At 42.3% G+C, this 24,744-nt stretch overlaps 1 protein-coding gene and 1 pseudogene across 1 annotated transcript; both read left to right on the forward strand.

The window, feature by feature from the left end:
• Nucleotides 1-7,878: 7,878 nt before the first annotated feature.
• LOC125899541 (trace amine-associated receptor 13c-like) lies at nt 7,879-9,067 on the forward strand (annotated as a pseudogene).
• A 14,000-nt stretch (nt 9,068-23,067) lies between these two features.
• LOC125899317 (trace amine-associated receptor 13c-like) lies at nt 23,068-24,276 on the forward strand. The gene is made up of 2 exons (XM_049593516.1): nt 23,068-23,240; nt 23,460-24,276. The coding sequence occupies exons 1-2, from the start codon at nt 23,068-23,070 to the stop codon at nt 24,274-24,276; spliced, it is 990 nt and encodes a 329-aa protein (XP_049449473.1).
• The last annotated feature ends 468 nt before the right edge of the window (nt 24,277-24,744 follow it).

Here is a 24,744-nt window from a genome sequence, read left to right on the forward strand (position 1 = left end):
AAAGAGACTGTGTAGTCAGGATAGCTTTTTTTGACAAGAAGGAATGAAGTATTTATAGGTGTCACTGACTTTACAAATTGAAAGTCAGGACAAATGTAAAAAAAAAAATGCTGCATTTATTTTATAAAGTGTATATCAAAGACATCTACAGAAAGTGTAATTATGTTTCTGTCTTCTCTTTATCCTCTTTATTTTGGTGTCAGATACACTAACTTCAATATAATGCGCTAACTTTTCCTTGTCTGATAGACTGTGGCCTAGTGATTGGAACTAAGTCAGTGCCTCTGTTTGATGTGACTGCCAAATGTTGAGACAGTCAGAGAACTCAGTCAGCATCAAGTATTGAAGAAATATCCTCCACATTTGATTCGAAGTAAAGCTAACCATTATATTTTGCTCTAATCTCTTCATCACCATCATTTACAAAAGGTAAGCCTCATCTCAAATCAGGTTTCAGGCAACAGCCACAACTTAAGTTGAAATAAACCTCAGTAGGTAACGCTTTTCTTTAAGCCCCCTTCTTTTACATTTTAAAGCTGAATACAAGTATATAGTACATTGTATAAAACCCACTCTATAGAGTAGCTGTAGACAACCATGAAAACATTTTAAGTGTCCATTAATGTATTAATATGATGTATTTATCAACAACCATAACTTCTATTGTGAAGACAGATTTTTTTTATTATGACATCAGTGCCTTACTCTAACCATTCATTATCTGCTGACACACCAGCATCCACTTATGAGGACCCATTAATGATAATAGTTGCTGAAAAAGACATTAATAAACACTTCAGATTGATCTGAGTCATTAAGTATTGAGTATCTGCGAAACTGAGGCCTGTTCTGATACTTCTGTTTATTTTATTTTATTTAGACGTTTATTGATCAGGGACAAATGCATTAAACATTATTTCATATAAAATACAAAACAGATGTCATGCATGCAAGTTTCTAGCTGAAGCTAATTCGCAACCCCTGTCCCTGGTTAGACTTTTGCTCTTAAAACAAAGTTTGTGTGCAAAGTTAAAAACAGTACAAAAACATTAATATACAAAACATATAGACAAAGACAGAATCAGGACATAAACAATAAACAAAAACACAAAACAGTAAAGGGCAGTACACTAAATGAGTACAATAATATAGATAACTAGATAGATAACGCAGCTGCACTGTGCACACTTCAAGTAAAGATTTTAAAATCAGTGCAATGTAAATGATTGACAATTGAATAGCTCTTCAATGCATTATGAGGAAAAAAAAACATGCATCCAAGCTGTTAATATATTTCTTTTTATTAATTAATTTAATTTTTTTTTTACCAAATAATAAACTCTCTTTAATTGTTTTGACCTTGATGCTGGAGCAAGAATAAGTGATTTCATTTTGAACGAGATGGTGACGCTGCATCACCTTTTGTAGGAAGAGGATGTTCCTACTCTTGATGCAGTGGTCATGACTGCTAGCCTATAGGGTTGGCGTAATGGTATTAAGACATCTCAGAACCCCTCAGGGGAGTCAGTCAATCAATTTTATTTATAAAGCCCAATATCACAAATCACAATTTGCCTCACAGGGCTTTACAGCATACGACATCCCTCTGTCCTTATGACCCTCACAGCTGATCAGGAAAAACTCCCCAAAAACCCCTTTAACTGGGAAAAAATGGTAGAAACCTCAGGAAGAGCAACTGAGGAGGGATCCCTCTTCCAGGACGGACAGACGTGCAATAGATGTCGTACAGTACAGATCAGCATAATAAATTAACAGTAATCTGTATGACACAATGAGACAGAAAGAGAGAAACAGTGATAGACTGGAAAACAACGGAACCAACTGCCAAACTGACAGTTAGCCTAACTGTCCAACCAGCAACAAAAAAAAGGTCAAGCAAAGAGGAGGAAAACAGCTGAAGATGCAAGTGAGTGAAACCATCAGAAAGAAAATATAACATTTAAAAAGAGGAAACAAAAAATTGCTGAACACTAAATAAACTTAAGCTAGCATAACACAGCTAGCTGTAAACAAGACCCTTAGCAACTGTTGCCAAGGAATTTAAATAGCAGCAGTTCAACAGCAGCAGAGCCTGATGGAGTCCACCAAAGGCTGCACAGAGGCTGTTCCTCTCCTCTATCCTCCTGATGTAACCAATGAGACTGCCAGGAAGACATTTAAACAAAAACTGCTAAAAGAAAGACCAGAAACCCTGTTTTCTGATCTTTACAAGACCGGGGAGGTCAGCAACCTGATCCTCTTCACAGACCAGCCGCTAGCATGGCACTCTGCCATCAGTGCCCACTACCCCTCTGTCAAAAAAGAGGGGATCTGTAACGGCTGGAAAATAAAAATAAAAGAAGCAGAGGATTCAGATACTTTCATGATGACAGTAAACTTATACAAGAATGGGACTATCATAGTGCAGGAACCTCAAACTGTTTGAGATGGACTTCCTCCTTATAAAGGAAAGAGCCCAGCAGGAGAGATCTAGCTCCACTCACAGTTCCCAGGTCCCAGCTCCCAGCTGCCTAACTACTGAGCAGCCCCCTGAAGAGAAGGAGCCCACCAGCCCAGAGCAGGTCCAGGACCCCCAGCTGAACCGCACCATCACCGAACTGAAGGTGAAATTCACAGAGCTGGAGAGAGAACTTGTACAACTGAGAGAGCTGATCAGCCAACACCCATGCCACCCCACCACAGCTCAGCCTGATCCTGTACCATCAGCACAGAGCTGGGCATGCTGAGGCAGGACAGGGACAGCTGCAGGAGAGAGCTGAGCCTGCTCAGGACTGAGATCAGAGAGCTGCATCAGGACAGAGAGCAGCGTCTAGCAGCACTGACAGCTCTGACAGAGGAGGTGAAGGAGCTCAGAGGAGAGAGAGAGGAGCACAGGAGAGAACTTACCTCTCTGTCAAAGGAGGTGGAGGAGCTCAGAGGAGAGAGAGGAGCACAGCAGAGCACTCACCACTCTGTCAGAACAGCCTCAGGAGAGAGGTGGAGCTACACAGGACCTGGATGAAAAACTAGACCACAACCAGGACCCTGTGAGCAGCCAGGACCCACCAATCCAGAACCTACCTCCACCCCCAGCTCCACATCCAGCCCACAGACCAGCACCTCCCCTCATTCCACCAGACCAGCACAACAGAGAGAAGACATACTTTGTCCTCCTCATCGTCTCCAATGTATAATTCCTTAATGAAAAGAAACTTTTCGCCACCCACTAAGTGGCTATTTTCTTGTGTCCAAAGACCCACCATGCCATAGACCTGCTGTCAGAGGAGCTTGGATCTCCGAGTCACATCATCATCCACACTGGCACCAATGATCTGCGGAGCCAGCAGGAGAGGGTGTCAGAGTCACTCAAGAGAGTGACAGAGAAAGCCTCCACCACCTTCCCCAACAGCAGAGTGGTCATATCCACTCTGCTCCCAGAAAGACTTCCACCCTGACACCATCCACAGGATCAACAGCAGCCTGTCCAGAGACTGTGCACGGAGACCCAATGTCCACCTAGCCCACCACCCCACCCTGGACATCAGCTGTCTCTACGACCACGTCCATCTGTTTAAAAGCACAGTCCCCATCTTTGCCCAAACACTGAAAAGCGTCGCTCTCAACAGAGACCAATCCACGGCCCAGAAGGAGCACATCAGCCCACAACCCCACAGAACACCAAGACATCCTCAACCAACATCCAGACCAACACAATGGAGACAAGACCACCTCAGCCCCACCCACATCATGTCCAAATCAGACCCCACAAAGGCAACCATGATCCCCTCAAGCCAGACCACAGTCACTCCTGTCCCTAGGGCCCCACCCCAACCACAGCGACAAGAGCCACACCCTGGCCCACTGAGTTATGCCCAGGTGGTCCGGAGAGCAGAACCAACCTTAACCACCCCCCACACAATGAACTGAGGGACATTCAGCAGATGCTCAGCCTGATTGGACAGGTACCACAATAGACACTGTATGAATTATTATTAGAGTATTTCTTGTGCTCATACAGTTTAAAAAAAAAAAAAAAGGACATTTACACTGTACATAAGTATTGATTATTTAATATACCAGTTATTGATTTGTTACCTTTTATAATATGTCATGTAGATACTCTTAAATTATTTTCTTTGACTTAGTAGTTTATCTCATTTTGATCGCCAAATGCAGCCTTTTGAGTTTTAAATGAAATCTAAATCTTTTGTCATCTCTTGTTTGAATGTTCAGGGTCTGAGATCTTCTGCTCTTGGCCTTAAGAGCAGGACCTCAGACTTTATTAGAGAGTTAGAAAATGCAGATGTGTTTATATTGCAAGAGACTTGGTGTAGAGGAGATGTCTCCACTGGTTGTCCCTCAGGCTACATAGAGATAATGTCCCCGTCCACCAAACTAAAGGGAGTAACACAAGGAAGGGATTCAGGGGGAATGCTGATCTGGTACAAGGCAAACCTTGTACAATACATTGAATTAATCACAAAAGGAGAATTTTCAATTTGGCTCAAAATCAAAAAAGACCTTATCACCACAGATAAAGATGTATTCCTGTGTGCAGCATATATCCCCCCATCACAATCCCCTTATTTTAATGAAGACAGTTTCTCCATTCTCGAAGATGAGATTAGTTACTTCCAGGCCCAGGGAAGTGTACTGATCTGTGGAGACCTGAATGCCAGGACTGGTACAGAACCAGACTTTATCAGCACACAGGGAGACAAACATATACCTGGTCAAGTCAGCATCCCCCTCCCTTCACAACCCCGCAGAAACAACTTTGACAAAACTGTCAATAAAAGTGGGCAGCAACTGTTACAGCTCTGCCGAACATTGGGTCTGTACATGGTTAACGGTCGGCTTCGAGGGGACTCATTCGGTCTTTACACTCATAGCTCTCCTCTTGGCAACAGCACAGTAGACTATGGCATCATCACATCACGTCCACGGGAAACTTTAACCTGGCTGTTGATGATCTCAGAGAGAAGGGAAGAAGGGCTTTCTATGCTAATTACCAATTACTCTGTAACCAATTATTCTGTATGGTAGTGAGGTGTGGGACCCTCTTGCAAATCAAGATTTTGAAAAATGGGACAAACACTCCATCGAAATCCTGCATACAGAGATTTGCAAGAGCATCCTGAGAGTGCACAGGAACACCCCCAACAACGGGTGCCGAGCTGAGCTAGGCCAATTCCCCCTTTTAATTAGAATTCAAAAAAGAGCCATCAAATTTTATAAACACCTTAAAACAAGTGACCCCAACTCCTACCACTACAAAGCTCTGCAATGCCAAGAGGAGAACATGGAGAAGAGCCCCCTCAGCCAGCTAGTCCTGAGGCTCAGCTCCTCTAACAACACAAGACCTCAGCACAGCCCTCACACAATCTGGACCCACCAAATTATAGAGAAACAAAAAGAACATTACATTAACTATTGGACATCGACCACAAAAACGCAAAGCAAACTTCAGTGTTATTTGGCTCTAAATAGACAGTACACGGTGGCAGAATATCTGAGCACCGTGACTGATGAGAAACTGAGGAAGACTTTGACCATGTACAGACTCAGTGACCACAGCTTGGCCATAGAGACGGGCAGACACAGGCAGACCTGGCTGCCCAGAGAGGACAGGTTGTGTGAGCTCTGTCCACACAGACAAGTGGAGACAGAGACACACTTCCTGTTGCACTGCAGCAAGTATGAACACATCAGAGCCGACTTCCTCTCAAAAATAAAACATAAAGTCACTGACTTTGATTCTCTGCCTGATCAAACTAAAATGCAACACATCCTTGGAGAGAACAGAGTCAGCAGCTTAGCAGCAGCAACATATGTCAGGTTATGCCACAGCCTGAGGGACAACCATCACAACACCTGACACACCTGTCTATATTTACAGTCCTTGTAACTCACCATCTACATTTTTCTTTATTCATTTTTTCCCTATATTATATATTGGTGTATTGTATTGTAGATTGGTGTATTTTGTATTATATATCATATATTTAATCTTTTTTATAGTTTTCTGACTTACTTTTATTATTGTACTTTATTTGTAAATTTTTAATGTCTTTGGCAATATTGTTAATCTACAGTCATGCCAATAAAGATTATTGAATTGAATTGAATTGAGAGAGAGAGAGAGAGAGAGAGAGAGCACAAAGGCTCCGGAGAAGAAGCCGAGTTAGTGACATCCAGAATGGCCGAGTTAGCAAGATGCAGTAATAGGATACGAGAGAGAGAGAGAGAGAGAGAGAGAGAGAGAGAGAAGGTGCCCGGTGTATTATAGGGGGGTCCTCCGGCAGACTAGGCCTAAGTCAGCCTAACTAGGGGCTGGTACAGGGCAAGCCTGAGCCAGCCCTAACTATAAGCTTTATCACAGAGGAAAGTCTTAAGTCTAGTCTTAGTCTCCCGCTCCATCCTACCCTCACTCGTGAACAAGACCCAGAGATACTTAAACTCCTCCACCTGAGGAAGGACCTCCCCCCTGACCTGGAGTGGGCAATCCACCCTTTTCCAGCTGAGGACCATGGCCTCAGACTTGGAGGTGCTGATTCTCATCCCAGCCGCTTCACACTCTGCTGCGAACCGCCCCAGCGAGAGCTGGAGGTCACTGTTCGATGGAGCTAGGAGGACCACGTCATCCGCAAAAAGCAGGGACAAGATCCTCCCGTCACCAAACCTGACACCCTCCACCACTTGGCTGCGCCTAGAAATTCTGTCCATAAACGTTATGAACAGAGCCGGTGACAAAGGGCAGCCCTGGCGGAGTCCAACCCTCACCGGGAACAGGTCCGACTTACTGCCAGCCACGCGAACCAGACTCATGCTCCTTCGGTACAGGGACTGGATGGCCCTTAGCAAGGGGCCACGAACCCTGACAGCATTATTGTAAATTCTCATGTGAGACTTTAGGATGTCAAAGTGGACATCTAATTTACTCTTCCTCCGCTGTCTCTCAGCACTGCAACAGTTTTATTGTAGCTGACAAACAGCAGCAGTTTTCCAAGGTAAGCTGAGGGTTACTTGTCCTTTTTCAGTTCATGGAAAAAAATACTGCAATTTCAGTAACTAAGCAAGCGTTGGATGAAGAAAAAATATGTATGTATTGATTGATTGATTGATTGATTCATTGATTGATTGATTCATTCATTCATTGATTCATTCATTCATTCATTCACTATCCATAACCGCTTCTTCTGTTAAGGGTCACAGGGTGGCTGGAGTGTATCCCAGCTGTCATTGGGTGAGAGACGGGTTACACCATGAACAGGTCACAAGGCTATTACAGGGCTGACACATAGAAAGACAACCATCCACACTCACATTCACACCAATTAACCTGCATGTCTTTGGACTGTGGGAGGAAGCTGGAGCACCTGGAGGAAACCCACCAAAAAACTTATTATATCAAAAGGTGTCATCCAAGCATCGACATCAGGCATTGCATTTACACCAACAGCCTCATTACACTGTCTTGATGCAGACATAGTGACATTAAAACAGGATTAATCAGAAAGAGGAACATTGATGATATTAGAGATATCTATTTCAGTACCCTTTGTCATGACCAAATCTAATGTGTCCCATCCATATTTATTGATATTACAGCTCAGAAGGTTCATAAGTTTGAAAACAATGAATTGAAGTCCTGCTGTTTCAAAAGTAGCTACACTGAAACTTGGGAGTTCATGTGTTTGTGTGTGCTGTTGTGAAGTGACGTAATTCTCTCAGCTCAATTTGTGACTGGCTGGCCACACCTGCAGTACAGCAAAAGGGCTGATGGGACGGAGTGGAGAAAAGTGATAAATCACCTGTGAGAGGTTTGGTCAAAAAGCAGAGCCCAGCAGCCTCTCATCTGATCCTTTATCTCTGATGATGGAGACCCTGGAAGAAAGTGAACTCTGCTTTCCACAACTCCTCAACTCCTCCTGCAGGAAGCCAAAGCGTTCACTCACTGAGGCTGTGCTTCTTTACAGTTTTCTGTCCTTTATCGCTCTGCTCACTGTGACTCTCAACCTGCTGGTCATCATCTCCATCTCACACTTCAAGTAGTAAATTATCAATTCTATTTATTATGGTGGTAAATGTACAGCAACAAATTGTTCATAGAAAATGTCAGATCTTGTTATGTGTTGATAAATAACTTAAACACTGCTTTTATATTTTACCCATGGATTACATCTGCTAAATATTATAATGGACTTTCATTTGTTACTGCAAACAATAATACATGATGCTCCTTTTTCAATCCAGGCAGCTCTACACCCCCACCAACTTCCTCCTCTCTCTGGCTGTCTCAGATTTCATCGTGGGCCTTCTCATGTTCTTTCAAATCATGCGCATAGACGGCTGCTGGTTCCTCGGTGACTTCATGTGTGTTATACATACTGTTTTAAGTTTCATTATTACTTCTTCCTCAGTAGGAACCATGGTGCTCATATCAGTCGACCTACGTAGCCATTTGTGATCCTCTGCATTACCCCACCAAAGTCACTGTGAGAAGAGTTAGAATCTGTGTTTGCCTTTGTTGGGGCTGTTCTGTTCTATACGACAGTCTCATATTGAAAGATAACTTGAAACAACCAGGCAGCTATAATTCCTGCTCTGGAGAGTGTGTGTTTGCCCTTAACTACATCGCAGGAGTTGTTGACCTTATTTTGACCTTTATTTGTCCCGTAACTGTCATCATAACTCTGTATGTAAGAGTATTTGTGGTGGCTGTGTCTCAGGCTCGTGCTATGCGGTCTCATATTACAGCAGTCAGGCGTCAGGGTTCAGTGAAAGTAACTGCTAATAAGTCTGAGCTAAAAGCAGCCAGGACTCTCGGTGTGGTTGTAGTTGTGTTTTTGTCATGCCTTGGCCCATATTTCTGTTCTGCTTTTGTAGACCAAGATAGCTTGTTTGGCATTGCTACTGTTGCCTTAGGGACCTGGTTGTTCTATTTTAACTCTTGTCTAAATCCAGTGATCTATGCTTTCTGCTACCCTGGTTTGTAAAATCCATTAAGCTCATTGTCACATTTAAGATATTTCAGCCTGACTCCTGTGATGCCAGCGTACTGTAGAAAGAGACTGTGTAGTCAGGATAGCTTTTTTTGACAAGAAGGAATGAAGTATTTATAGGTGTCACTGACTTTACAAATTGAAAGTCAGGACAAATGTAAAAAAAAAAAATGCTGCATTTATTTTATAAAGTGTATATCAAAGACATCTACAGAAAGTGTAATTATGTTTCTGTCTTCTCTTTATCCTCTTTATTTTGGTGTCAGATACACTAACTTCAATATAATGCGCTAACTTTTCCTTGTCTGATAGACTGTGGCCTAGTGATTGGAACTAAGTCAGTGCCTCTGTTTGATGTGACTGCCAAATGTTGAGACAGTCAGAGAACTCAGTCAGCATCAAGTATTGAAGAAATATCCTCCACATTTGATTCGAAGTAAAGCTAACCATTATATTTTGCTCTAATCTCTTCATCACCATCATTTACAAAAGGTAAGCCTCATCTCAAATCAGGTTTCAGGCAACAGCCACAACTTAAGTTGAAATAAACCTCAGTAGGTAACGCTTTTCTTTAAGCCCCCTTCTTTTACATTTTAAAGCTGAATACAAGTATATAGTACATTGTATAAAACCCACTCTATAGAGTAGCTGTAGACAACCATGAAAACATTTTAAATGTCCATTAATGTATTAATATGATGTATTTATCAACAACCATAACTTCTATTGTGAAGACAGATTTTTTTTATTATGACATCAGTGCCTTACTCTAACCATTCATTATCTGCTGACACACCAGCATCCACTTATGAGGACCCATTAATGATAATAGTTGCTGAAAAAGACATTAATAAACACTTCAGATTGATCTGAGTCATTAAGTATTGAGTATCTGCGAAACTGAGGCCTGTTCTGATACTTCTGTTTATTTTATTTTATTTAGACGTTTATTGATCAGGGACAAATGCATTAAACATTATTTCATATAAAATACAAAACAGATGTCATGCATGCAAGTTTCTAGCTGAAGCTAATTCGCAACCCCTGTCCCTGGTTAGACTTTTGCTCTTAAAACAAAGTTTGTGTGCAAAGTTAAAAACAGTACAAAAACATTAATATACAAAACATATAGACAAAGACAGAATCAGGACATAAACAATAAACAAAAACACAAAACAGTAAAGGGCAGTACACTAAATGAGTACAATAATATAGATAACTAGATAGATAACGCAGCTGCACTGTGCACACTTCAAGTAAAGATTTTAAAATCAGTGGAATGTAAATGATTGACAATTGAATAGCTCTTCAATGCATTATGAGGAAAAAAAAACATGCATCCAAGCTGTTAATATATTTCTTTTTATTAATTAATTTAATTTTTTTTTTTACCAAATAATAAACTCTCTTTAATTGTTTTGACCTTGATGCTGGAGCAAGAATAAGTGATTTCATTTTGAACGAGATGGTGACGCTGCATCATCACCTTTTGTAGGAAGAGGATGTTCCTACTCTTGATGCAGTGGTCATGACTGCTAGCCTATAGGGTTGGCGTAATGGTATTAAGACATCTCAGAACCCCTCAGGGGAGTCAGTCAATCAATTTTATTTATAAAGCCCAATATCACAAATCACAATTTGCCTCACAGGGCTTTACAGCATCCGACATCCCTCTGTCCTTATGACCCTCACAGCTGATCCGGAAAAACTCCCCAAAAACCCTTTAACTGGGAAAAAATGGTAGAAACCTCAGGAAGAGCAACTGAGGAGGGATCCCTCTTCCAGGACGGACAGACGTGCAATAGATGTCGTACAGTACAGATCAGCATAATAAATTAACAGTAATCTGTATGACACAATGAGACAGAAAGAGAGAAACAGTGATAGACTGGAAAACAACGGAACCAACTGCCAAACTGACAGTTAGCCTAACTGTCCAACCAGCAACAAAAAAAAGGTCAAGCAAAGAGGAGGAAAACAGCTGAAGATGCAAGTGAGTGAAACCATCAGAAAGAAAATATAACATTTAAAATGAGGAAACAAAAAATTGCTGAACACTAAATAAACTTAAGCTAGCATAACACAGCTAGCTGTAAACAAGACCCTTAGCAACTGTTGCCAAGGAATTTAAATAGCAGCAGTTCAACAGCAGCAGAGCCTGATGGAGTCCACCAAAGGCTGCACAGAGGCTGTTCCTCTCCTCTATCCTCCTGATGTAACCAATGAGACTGCCAGGAAGACATTTAAACAAAAACTGCTAAAAGAAAGACCAGAAACCCTGTTTTCTGATCTTTACAAGACTGGGGAGGTCAGCAACCTGATCCTCTTCACAGACCAGCCGCTAGCATGGCACTCTGCCATCAGTGCCCACTACCCCTCTGTCAAAAAAGAGGGGATCTGTAACTGGAAAATAAAAATAAAAGAAGCAGAGGATTCAGATACTTTCATGATGACAGTAAACTTATACAAGAATGGGACTATCATAGTGCAGGAACCTCAAACTGTTTGAGATGGACTTCCTCCTTATAAAGGAAAGAGCCCAGCAGGAGAGATCTAGCTCCACTCACAGTTCCCAGGTCCCAGCTCCCAGCTGCCTAACTACTGAGCAGCCCCCTGAAGAGAAGGAGCCCACCAGCCCAGAGCAGGTCCAGGACCCCCAGCTGAACCGCACCATCACCGAACTGAAGGTGAAATTCACAGAGCTGGAGAGAACTTGTACAACTGAGAGCTGATCAGCCAACAGCCATGCCAGCCCACCACAGCTCAGCCTGATCCCTGTACCATCAGCACAGAGCTGGGCATGCTGAGGCAGGACAGGGACAGCTGCAGGAGAGAGCTGAGCCTGCTCAGGACTGAGATCAGAGAGCTGCATCAGGACAGAGAGCAGCGTCTAGCAGCACTGACAGCTCTGACAGAGGAGGTGAAGGAGCTCAGAGGAGAGAGAGAGGAGCACAGGAGAGAACTTACCTCTCTGTCAAAGGAGGTGGAGGAGCTCAGAGAGAGAGAGGAGCACAGCAGAGCACTCACCACTCTGTCAGAACAGCCTCAGGAGAGAGGTGGAGCTACACAGGACCTGGATGAAAAACTAGACCACAACCAGGACCCTGTGAGCAGCCAGGACCCACCAATCCAAGAACCTACCTCCACCCCCAGCTCCACATCCAGCCCACAGACCAGCACCTCCTCATTCCACCAGACCAGCACAACAGAGAGAGACAGACATTGTCCTCCTCATCGACTCCAATGGAAAATTCCTTAATGAAAAGAAACTTTTCCCCACCCACAAAGTGGCTAAAATCTGGTGTCCAAACACCCACCATGCCATAGACCTGCTGTCAGAGGCGGCTTGGATCTCCAGTCACATCATCATCCACACTGGCACCAATGATCTGCGGAGCCAACGGGAGAGGGTGTCAGAGTCCTCAAAGAGTGACAGAGAAAGCCTCCACCACCTTCCCCAACAGCAGAGTGGTCATATCCACTCTGCTCCCAAGAAAGACTTCCACCCTGACACCATCCACAGGATCAACAGCAGCCTGTCCAGAGACTGTGCACGGAGACCCAATGTCCACCTAGCCCACCACCCCACCCTGGACATCAGCTGTCTCTACGACCACGTCCATCTGTTTAAAAGCACAGTCCCCATCTTTGCCCAAACACTGAAAAGCGTCGCTCTCAACAGAGACCAATCCACGGCCCGCAGAAGGAGCACATCAGCCCACAACCCCCACAGAACACCAAGACATCCTCAACCAACATCCAGACCAACACAATGGAGACAAGACCACCCTCAGCCCCACCCACATCATGTCCAAATCAGACCCCACAAAGGCAACCATGATCCCCCTCAAGCCAGACCACAGTCACTCCTGTCCCTAGGGGCCCCACCCCAACCACAGCGACAAGAGCCACACCCTGGCCCACTGAGTTATGCCCAGGTGGTCCGGAGAGCAGCAGAACCAACCTTAACCACCCCCCACACAATGAACTGAGGGACATTCAGCAGATGCTCAGCCTGATTGGACAGGTACCACAATAGACACTGTATGAATTATTATTAGAGTATTTCTTGTGCTCATACAGTTTAAAAAAAAAAAAAGGACATTTACACTGTACATAAGTATTGATTATTTAATATACCAGTTATTGATTTGTTACCTTTTATAATATGTCATGTAGATACTCTTAAATTATTTTCTTTGACTTAGTAGTTTATCTCATTTTGATCACCAAATGCAGCCTTTTGAGTTTTAAATGAAATCTAAATCTTTTGTCATCTCTTGTTTGAATGTTCAGGGTCTGAGATCTTCTGCTCTTGGCCTTAAGAGCAGGACCTCAGACTTTATTAGAGAGTTAGAAAATGCAGATGTGTTTATATTGCAAGAGACTTGGTGTAGAGGAGATGTCTCCACTGGTTGTCCCTCAGGCTACATGGAGATAATGTCCCCGTCCACCAAGCTAAAGGGAGTAACACAAGGAAGGGATTCAGGGGGAATGCTGATCTGGTACAAGGCAAACCTTGTACAATACATTGAATTAATCAAAAAAGGAGAATTTTCAATTTGGCTCAAAATCAAAAAAGACCTTATCACCACAGATAAAGATGTATTCCTGTGTGCAGCATATATCCCCCCATCACAATCCCCTTATTTTAATGAAGACAGTTTCTCCATTCTCGAAGATGAGATTAGTTACTTCCAGGCCCAGGGAAGTGTACTGATCTGTGGAGACCTGAATGCCAGGACTGGTACAGAACCAGACTTTATCAGCACACAGGGAGACAAACATATACCTGGTCAAGTCAGCATCCCCCTCCCTTCACACCCCCGCAGAAACAACTTTGACAAAACTGTCAATAAAAGTGGGCAGCAACTGTTACAGCTCTGCCGAACATTGGGTCTGTACATGGTTAACAGTCGGCTTCGAGGACTCATTTGGTCTTTACACTCATAGCTCTCCTCTTGGCAACAGCACAGTAGACTATGGCATCACCGACCTAGACCCCTTCTACCTGAGAGCATTTACAGTCAGCCCCTTAACCCCTTATCAGACCATAGTAAAATCACACTCTACATTAAAACGACAGCAAACGACCCTCACACAGTAGAACCCTGCAATCTGACCTACAGAAAACAACCTTATAAATGGACAAACAAAAGCAAAGACGAATACCAGACAGCAATCAAAAATCCAGTCTTTCAATCCCATTTAGACTGTTTTCTTTCCACCTCGTATCCCCTCAATCAGGACGGCCTCAGACAGGCTGTACAGGACATCTACAACATATTTGACCATGTGGCAGACTTGTCCAGTCTGAAAAGCGCCAGCACCACAGACCAAAAGACCCGACCAATGACGAGTGGTTTGACACAGAATGCAGACAACTGAGAAAACTCTCAGAAATGTGTCAAATCAAAAACACAGACAACCTGACAACCCTGAGCTCCGCCTCCAGTACTGGGAAACACTGAGAGTATACAGAAAAACACTCAGAACTAAAAAAGAACAGCATGTGAGGCATCAGTTACAAATAATTGAAGAGTCCATTGACTCTAGTGACTTCTGGAAGAAATGGCACTCTTTCAGCAAACCACACAAAGAAGAATTGGCTATTCAAAATGGTGACATCTGGAAAAATCACTTTGAAAGTCTGTATACTGCTGTTCCCTGAATTCGGCCCAAAACAATCTCCTCAACAAATTACAAATTTTAGAATCAGTCATTAAAGACAACCAGAACCCCCTAGACTACCAAATTACTGAAGCAGAGCTGCTGGCTAAAATCCAGGCACTGCAGCCAAAGAAAGCCAGCGGTCCTGATGGCATTTTAAATGAAATGCTAAAATTTGATGACCATAAATTTAACATTGCCATATTAAAATTATTTAACCTTATTCTGGGTGTCGGACATTTCCCTGACCTCTGGAGTGAAGGAATCATCACACCAATCTTTAAAAGTGGAAACAAATTCGACCCAAACAATTACCGAGGCATCTGTGTCAGCAGCAACCTGGGGAAGTTGTTCTGCAGTATCCTAAACAGCCGACTGCAAGACTTCCTCAGAGAACATGATGTCCTGAGCAAGAGCCAGATAGGATTCACACCCAAACATAGAACAACAGACCATATCTACACCCTTCACACCCTCATTAATAAAGACGTCCAGCAAAACAAGAGGAAAATCTTCTCTTGTTTTGTAGACTTCAAAAAAGCATTCGACTCAATTTGGCATGATGGACTGTTCTTAAAATTAATTGAGAAGGGTGTAGGGGGGAAGGTCTATGACATCATCAAAACCATGTACAGTCATATGAAATGTGCTGTTAAAATTAACAACATGGAAACAGATTTCTTCCCCCAGAGTAGAGGAGTAAAACAGGGCTGCAGTCTCAGTCCCACCCTCTTCAACATCTATATCGATGAATTGGCCAAATCACTAGAACTATCTGACATCCCTGGTCTCACTCTGTCTGACACACAGGTTAAATGCCTACTGTTTGCAGATGATCTCATATTGCTGGCTCCATCACATGAAGCACTACAACAGCAACTGGATCATCTGCAAACCTTCTGTCAGACCTGGGCCCTGACAGTTAATCTGGACAAAACCAAAATTATGATATTCCAGAAACGACCCAGGGGTCAGGGAAACCAAACCAGGTTTTTCCTGGGCTCTCATGAGGTGGAGCACACACACGACTACACATACTTAGGTTTACATCACACGTCCACGGGAAACTTTAACCTGGCTGTTGATGATCTCAGAGAGAAGGGAAGAAGGGCTTTCTATGCTATAAAGAAATCTTCAAACATTAATATACCCATTAGAATCTGGCTCAAAATATTCAAATCTATAATTGAACCAATTATTCTGTATGGTAGTGAGGTGTGGGGTCCTCTTGCAAATCAAGATTTTGAAAAATGGGACAAACACCCCATCGAAATCTTGCATACAGAGATTTGCAAGAGCATCCTGAGAGTGCACAGGAACACCCCCAACAACGGGTGCCGAGCTGAGCTAGGCCAATTCCCCCTTTTAATTAGAATTCAAAAAAGAGCCATCAAATTTTATAAACACCTTAAAACAAGTGACCCCAACTCCTACCACTACAAAGCTCTGCAATGCCAAGAGGAGAACATGGAGAAGAGCCCCCTCAGCCAGCTAGTCCTGAGGCTCAGCTCCTCTAACAACACAAGACCTCAGCACAGCCCTCACACAATCTGGACCCACCAAATTATAGAGAAACAAAAAGAACATTACATTAACTATTGGACATCGACCACAAAAACGCAAAGCAAACTTCAGTGTTATTTGGCTCTGAACAGACAGTACACGGTGGCAGAATATCTGAGCACCGTGACTGATGAGAAACTGAGGAAGACTTTGACCATGTACAGACTCAGTGACCACAGCTTGGCCATAGAGACGGGCAGACACAGGCAGACCTGGCTGCCCAGAGAGGACAGGTTGTGTGAGCTCTGTCCACACAGACAAGTGGAGACAGAGACACACTTCCTGTTGCACTGCAGCAAGTATGAACACATCAGAGCCGACTTCCTCTCAAAAATAAAACATAAAGTCACTGACTTTGATTCTCTGCCTGATCAAACTAAAATGCAACACATCCTTGGAGAGAACAGAGTCAGCAGCTTAGCAGCAGCAACATATGTCAGGTTATGCCACAGCCTGAGGGACAACCATCACAACACCTGACACACCTTTCTATATTTACAGTCCTTGTAACTCACCATCTACATTTTTCTTTATTCATTTTTTTTTCTATATTATATATTGGTGTATTGTATTGTAGATTGGTGTATTTTGTATTATATATCATATATTTAATCTTTTTTTTTATAGTTTTCTGACTTACTTTTATTATTGTACTTTATTTGTAAATTTTAATGTCTTTGGCAATATTGTTAATCTACAGTCATGCCAATAAAGCTTATTGAATTGAGAGAGAGAGAGAGAGAGAGAGAGAGAGAGAGAGAGAGAGAGAGAGAGAGAGAGAGAGAGAGATATGCAGGTAATGACAGTAGCTTACAACAACATTATTGAAAGTAATAATATTATAGTTATAGTTCTGGCTACTGTGGTACAATATGTTGAAAGTATGTATTAACATCTGGCAGTATACATGTGTGACAATAGTCATATGTGTATAATAACAGTAGAAGTATGACTAATGACTAATGATGGCAGCAGCAGCAGCAGGAGGCATCTGGCAGGACCACGGCAGCAGCACAACCACACACGTCACGCTGTCCAGGCACCGCTGTGATATGAGTTAATCTGAGAGACAGTGGAGCACAAAGGCTCCGGAGAAGAAGCCGAGTTAGTGACATCCAGAATGGCCGAGTTAGCAAGATGCAGTAATAGAATACAAGAGAGAGAGAGAGAGAGAGAGAGAGAGAGAGAGAGAGAGAAGGAGAGAAGGTGCCCGGTGTACTATAGAGGGGTCCTCCGGCAGACTAGGCCTAAGTCAGCCTAACTAGGGGCTGGTACAGGGCAAGCCTGAGCCAGCCCTAACTGTAAACTTTATCAAAGAGGAAAGTCTTAAGTCTAGTCTTAAATGTGGAGACGGTGTCTGCCTCCCGGACCGTAACAGGAAGATGATTCCACAGGAGAGGAGCCTGATAGCTGAAGGCTCTGGCTCCTGATCTACTTTTGGAGACTTTAGGGACCACGAGTAACCCTGCGTTCTCAGAGCGCAGTGTTCTGGTGGGATAATATGGCACTTTGAGCTCTCTAAGATATGACGGAGCTTGACCATTTAGAGCTTTATAAGTTAACAGTAGGATTTTAAATTCAATTCTGGATTTTACAGGGAGCCAGTGCAGAGAAGCTAAAACAGGAGAAATATGATCTCGTTTCTTAGTTCCTGTTAGTACACGTGCTGCTGCATTCTGAATTAGCTGGAGAGTTTTTAAGGACTTACTAGAGCTACCTGATAATAGAGAGTTACAGTAATCCAGCCTAGAGGTAACAAAAGCGTGGACCAATTTATCTGCATCTTTCTGGGGACAGGATAGCCTTTTGCAATATTACGCAGATGAAAAAATGCAGTCCGTGAGGTTTGTTTTAAATGGGAGTTAAAAGACAAATCTTGATCAAATATTACTCCAAGGCTTCTTACGGTAGTGCTAGAGGCCAGAGCAATGCCATCCAAAGAAAGTATATCATCAGATAAAGAGTTTCTGAGAACAACAACTTCAGTTTTGTCTGAATTTAACATCAGGAAATCAAAGCTCATCCAGGATTTTAGGTCTTAAAGGCATTTTTGAAGTTAAGTTAAATTATCCGTTTCTTCTGGCTTTATCGATAAATAGTATCATCCGCATAACAATGGAAATTTACAGAGTGATTTCTAATGATGTTACCTAAAGGAAGCATATATAGAGTAAATAGGATTGGTCCGAGCACAGAACCTTGCGGAACTCCAAAACAAACTTTAGTATGTGAAGATGATTAATCATGAACTTGAACAAACTGAAATTGATCGGACAAATGCAACAGTAATGCTAGTAAAGCAAAACTGTGTTTTTGGAGCGTCATTCCAACACTAAATTAATAAATACTAATACCATGAAATAGACATAAATAAAATACAATAAACCCTAACTATCTAGCAATAAATCACAAAAACTAAAAGTCCAGTATGACACTCACTCCCATGTGCAGTGTTGTCCAGTGGGTATAAGGTGCATGGAATGGAGAGTCCAGTTTAACTCTTCAGCATCCTAACAGCCTGTGGGATGAAGCTTAAATTGATAGTGCACCCAAAAATGAAAATTCACCATTATCTACTCACCCATATGCCGAGGGAGGCTCAGGTGAAGTTTTAGAGTCCTCACATCACTTGCAGAGATCCAAGGGGAGAGGAGGTAGCAACACAACTCCACCTAATGGAGGCTGACGGCGCCCCAGATTCAAACGTCCAAAAACACATCATTGAAACCACAAAATATCTCCATACTGCTCGTCCGTAGTGATCCAAGTGTCCTGAAGCCTTGACATAAAAAGCTGTTTGAAAAAACGTCATTTGAACTCTGTTTTTAGCCTCATTGTCTGCCTCTCTGTGAACCGCGTTCACGTGTGCACGCTTGCCCAAGACCATGAGATATGGGCACTGCGTTCATGTGTGTTCACCTGCTTTCGCTTAGGCTAAAAACAGAGTTCAAATGACGTTTTTCCAAACAACTTTTTGGAAGGGTTGGCTGAACAGTTAAACTGGACTCTCAATTCCATGCACCTTATACCCACTGGATAACACTGCACATGGTCACTTTAAAGCCAAATGCCACTTTTTCTGAAAATGATTACTGCTGATGTGTGCTTTTAGTTTTTGTGATTCATTGCTAGACAGTTCAGGTTTTATTGTATTTTTTTCATGTCTTTTTCATGGTATTAGTATTTATTAATTTAGTGCTGGAATGACCCTCCACAAACACAGTTTCGCTTTACCAGCATTACTGTTGCATTTATCTGATTGATTTCAGTTTGTTCAAGTTCATGATTAATCATCTTCACATACTAAAGTTTATTTTGGAGTTCCACAAGGTTCTGTGCTCGGACCAATTCTATGCACTTTATATATGCTTCCCTTAGGTAAAATCATTAGAAATCACTCTGTAAATTTCCATTGTTATGCGGATGATACACAAGTGTATTTATCTGATGACATAGTTTCTCTAGATGGCATTGCTCTGGCCTCTAGCACTACCGTAAGAAACCTCGGAGTAATATTTGATCAAGATTTGTCTTTTAATTCTCATTTAAAACAAACCTCACAGATTGCATTTTTTCATCTGCGTAATATTGTGAAAATTAGGCCTATCCTGACCCGAAAAGATGCAGAAAAATTGGTCCACGCTTTTGTTACCTCTAGGCTGGATTACTGTAACTCTCTATTATCAGGTAGCTCTAGTAAGTCCTTAAAAACTCTCCAGCTAATTCAGAATGCAGCAGCACGTGTACTAACAGGAACTAAGAAACGAGATCATATTTCTCCTGTTTTAGCTTCTCTGCACTGGCTCCCTGTAAAATCCAGAATTGAATTTAAAATCCTTCTGTTAACTTATAAAGCTCTAAATGGTCAAGCTCCGTCATATCTTAGAGAGCTCATAGTGCCATATTATCCCACCAGAACTCTGCGTTCTGAGAACGCAGGGTTACTCGTGGTCCCTAAAGTCTCCAAAAGTAGATCAGGAGCCAGAGCCTTCAGCTATCAGGCTCCTCTCCTGTGGAATCATCTTCCTGTTACGGTCCGGGAGGCAGACACCGTCTCCACATTTAAGACTAGATTTAAGATTAGACCAGCCCCTAGTTAGGCTGACCGGGGGACCTCCTATAATACACCTCCTTCTCTCTCTCGCCTTCGCTAACGTTCATGTCCTATTACTGCATCTCGCTAACTCAGCTCTACTGCAATAACTCGGCTTCTTTTCCGGAGCCTTTGTGCTCCACTGTCTGGCAGATTTACCTCGTATCCCAGCTGTGCCTGGATCGTGTGACGTGGTTGTGCTGCTGCCGTGGTCCTGCCAGATGCCTCCTACTGCTGCTGTTATTATTCATACTTCTACTGTATCTCTCTTTGTTTCTCTCTATCTCTGTCTCTATCTCCATCTCTATCTCTATCACTCTATCGCTCTCTATGTGGAACCTTTGGCCAATTGTGTGCAGGTGCGTATACCCCAATTGGCGCATCCTTGTCTCTAAGGAAAAGAACATGGGGTACTGCCTGTTCTCCCTCAAGGTGTAAATATCCACATAAAGCTGACCGTAGGATGTCCAAATCTGAACTTCCGGGGCGCTCCACAGTGTGCGACCCAGCAGTCTGCCCAGTGTATGTTACGTGTTATTTTATGTTCTGAGAGGCCTTTTAACCTCTTTTTAATTCTGGTGTGTGAATGAACTGTCAGTGAATCAGCGATGCGGATAGGAACACTCCCAGGTCTTTTGATCCTTTTTTTATGCGGCAACGCTACTGTCTCTACTTGGCGTCCTTACCCTTATGATGAAAAATCTGAAGAAAAAGTGGTCTCCTTAATTGATGGCAGACTAGATCCACTGCAGTTTGCTTATCAAGCTGGTAAAGGTGTTGATGACGCAAAACTTTTCATTTTAGACAGAGGACTAAAACACCTTGAGAAACCCAAATCCCACGTGAGACTTTTATTTGCCGATTTTTCTTCCGCTTTTAATAAGATGCAGCCCCATATTTTATTGGAACAGCTAGCCTCTTATTTTATGCTCCCAGATCAGATCTCATTCAATCAATCTTTATTTCAGACTCAGTTCGGTCCATGAAAAACACACAACTACAAGAAACAGTAACAATCATCAGACACCAGGATAAAAAAAACACACAAAAAAACAACAAAAAACATTTGAACCATATCTATAAGACATACAAACACTCTCTCAAGTGCCTCCAAAAACTAGAGAAATAACAGTTACTGCTCTTTTTAGGCATGACTAGAGCCATAACGGTTTCATTTGTAGAGTGCTTCAGCCGTGCCATAAAAATAAAATATAAATAAAATTCCTAAGAAGAGCATCCAACGTGGGAACATTGCTGTGTACAAGCAACTGACTGGCACTTGTCCATCTAGGGAGCTTCAACAGGATTCGCAGTGCATCATTATATGCCACACGAAGTTTGTTAAATTTAGCCTTACTGTAACTGCACCACAAGTGGGTAGTATACAGTGGAGTACAATAGGCTTTAAACAAACCAATTTTAACATTATCCGTACACATAAAATTGACATGCTTTTAAACTTTTTAACAGACAGAGTGCAGCATGTCTTCGTTAATGACCACACATCTACCCCCATCACTTCTAACACTGGTTCCCCTCAGGGCTGTATTCTTTCACCGTTACTTTTTATCATGTACACACACAGGTGTAGAGCTTCTCAAGAGGGCAGTCACTTGGTTAAATTCTCCGATGACACCGCCCTGCTGTCTCTTCTTCAGGATCCACAGTCATGGCTTGGTTTTAAATGATTTTATCAAATGGTGCGATGACAACTTCTTGGATCTCAGTGTAACAAAAACAAAGGAGTTGATCAATGATTGAGAAATAATAGTGCAAAGCCAAAAAACAGCCTGATACATGGTGAACCAGTCCACATTGTGGAAACCTATAAATACTTAGGAACCATTTGACTCTCATCTAAAGTTCGACAAGAACACAGAGTCACTTGTCAAATGGGGACAACAAAGAATCCACCTGACACGGAAGCTCAACTCTTTTAATGTTTCGAAAACCATTTTATGTTGCTTTTATCATTCTTTTACTGAGGCTCTTCTAACGTTCTCTTTTATCTGTTGGTTTAATGGTCTGTCTGTAAAGGACAAGAACAGTCTGAATCAGATAATCAGAGTCTGCTCCAAGATTATTGGAGTCCAGCTAACAGACCTGAATGTGCTCTGGAAGAAACGTGTGGTCCAGAAAGCAAGATGCATTATGAAGCAGGGAGACCATGTCATGTCCAGTGAATTTAATTTAATGCCCTCAGGGTGGCGCTACTATGCACCCCCGAGGGAGACAAATCGCTACTCAAACTCTTTTATCCCTTCAGTTATCAGGCTAATGAATGCTAATTTTAATGAGTAGGTCTGTGCTTGTTGCTTTATTTATTTATGTATTTATTATCTTATTTATTTATGCATATTTGCACATGTACAAGGTATCGCTGCTGGGAAACCATTAGTTCAACTGATCCACTGACAACTGAGAATTGAGAGTTGACAAAGTTGTATGTCTATGGATGATTGTTGTATTTGTCTGTGCTTTTATTATTGATCTGAGAGCTGTAAACTGAATTGCTCACACAGGATAAATAAAGTTTTCTGAACTGAACTGAACTGAACTGAACTAAAACTATTGTTAAAAGCTCAGTTTGTGACTGGCTGGCCTCAACTGGCCACACCTGTTGTAGGGCAGAAGGGACGATGGGATGAATGGAGAAAAGTGATAAATCAGCTGTATGTGAGAGAGGTTTGGTCACAACGGTGCCAGAGCTCAGCAGCTTCTCATCCTTTTTCTCTGATGGAGACTCTGGAAGAAAGTGAACTCTGCTTTCCACAACTCATCAACTCCTCCTGCAGGAAGCCAAAGCATTCACTCACTGAGGCTGTGCTTCTTTACAGTCTTCTGTCCTTCATCTCTCTGCTCACTGTGATTCTCAACCTGCTGGTCATCATCTCCATCTCACACTTCAAGTAACAAAATACTAATTCATTTATTAAAATGATAGTCATACAGAAATGAATGGTTCATTGAAAAGAATAGAAAAATAGACATGTCTTGCTATGTGTTTATGATTTTTTATACTGATGTTACATTAAACGTGTGGATTATATTTGCTGTATATTACAATGGAATTGTAATTCATTCTACAACTACGAACAGTAATGCATTATGCCCCTCTTTCAATCCAGGCAGCTCCACACCACCACCAACTTCCTCCTCCTCTCTCTGGCTGTCTCAGATTTCTTCGCGGGCCTTTTCATGTTCTTCGAGATTTTCCTCACAGTCGGCTGCTGGTTCTTCGGTGACATCATGTGTGTCCTGCATCTGTATCTATCATATATCATTACTGCTGCCTCAGTAGGAAACATGGTGCTCATATCAGTTGATCGTTATGTAGCCATTTGTGATCCTCTGCATTACTCCACCAAAGTCACTGTGACAAGAGTTAAAATCTGTATTTGCCTTTGTTGGATTGGTTCTGTTCTACACAACAGTCTGATAATGATGGATAACTTAAAACAACCAGGCAGGTATAATTCCTGCTCAGGAGAGTGTGTGATTGTCATTAACTACATTGCAGGAGTTGTTGACCTGATTTTAACCTTTATTGGTCCTGTCACTGTCGTTATAGTTTTGTATATGAGAGTATTTGTGGTGGCTGTGTCTCAGGCTCGTGCCATGCGGTCTCATATTGCAGCAGTCTCACTTCAGCGTTCAGTGAAAGTAAATGCAAAGAAATCTGAGATGAAAGCAGCCAAGACTCTTGGTGTGGTTGTAGTTGTGTTTCTGACATGCCTTTGCCCATTTTTCTGTTCTTCTCTTGCAGGCCAGGACAACTTGTTTGGCGTGACCTCTGTGCCCTTAGAGGCCTGGCTGTTCTATTTCAATTCTAGTCTCAACCCAATGATCTATGCTTTTTGCTACCCTTGGTTTTTAAAATCCATGAAGCTCATTGTAACATTTAGAATATGTCAGCCTGACTCCTGCAATGCCAACATATTATAGTGGGAGACTGTGGCTGAATCCAAGTGTCTCCCCATTAGACTTGTCATCATGTCAAGTCAGCGAGAGGACATGACTTCAAGGCTGTAAAAACTGCTGAAAGACAGGCCTCAAGTTTGTTTCATTGTTTCTGTGGAAATGTTCAAGTGACAACCACAACACAGTGATCACTGCAGCTCTTGCCTATGGAACAGTTGTACTCTTACAGCTATAGCCGATATATTTGGCATTGCACTGCACAACTTAAATATGTTAGTGTGCAATTATAAAATCCATACTGATTACCTCTATAGCTTATACATATTTCTGTACCATGATGTGGTTAAATAACATTTTTGCCTACATGATTCAAGTAATAATTTATTACAGAAATTGTTTTACACATTGATTATAAATGTATTTCCTTTTTATGTTGGCAGATGAGAATACCACAACATCACATTTGTGTGAAGTTGTGAGAAGTCCTCATCC

Source organism: Epinephelus fuscoguttatus, linkage group LG13, assembly GCF_011397635.1.
Source record: "Epinephelus fuscoguttatus linkage group LG13, E.fuscoguttatus.final_Chr_v1".
Lineage (NCBI taxonomy): Eukaryota > Metazoa > Chordata > Actinopteri > Perciformes > Serranidae > Epinephelus > Epinephelus fuscoguttatus.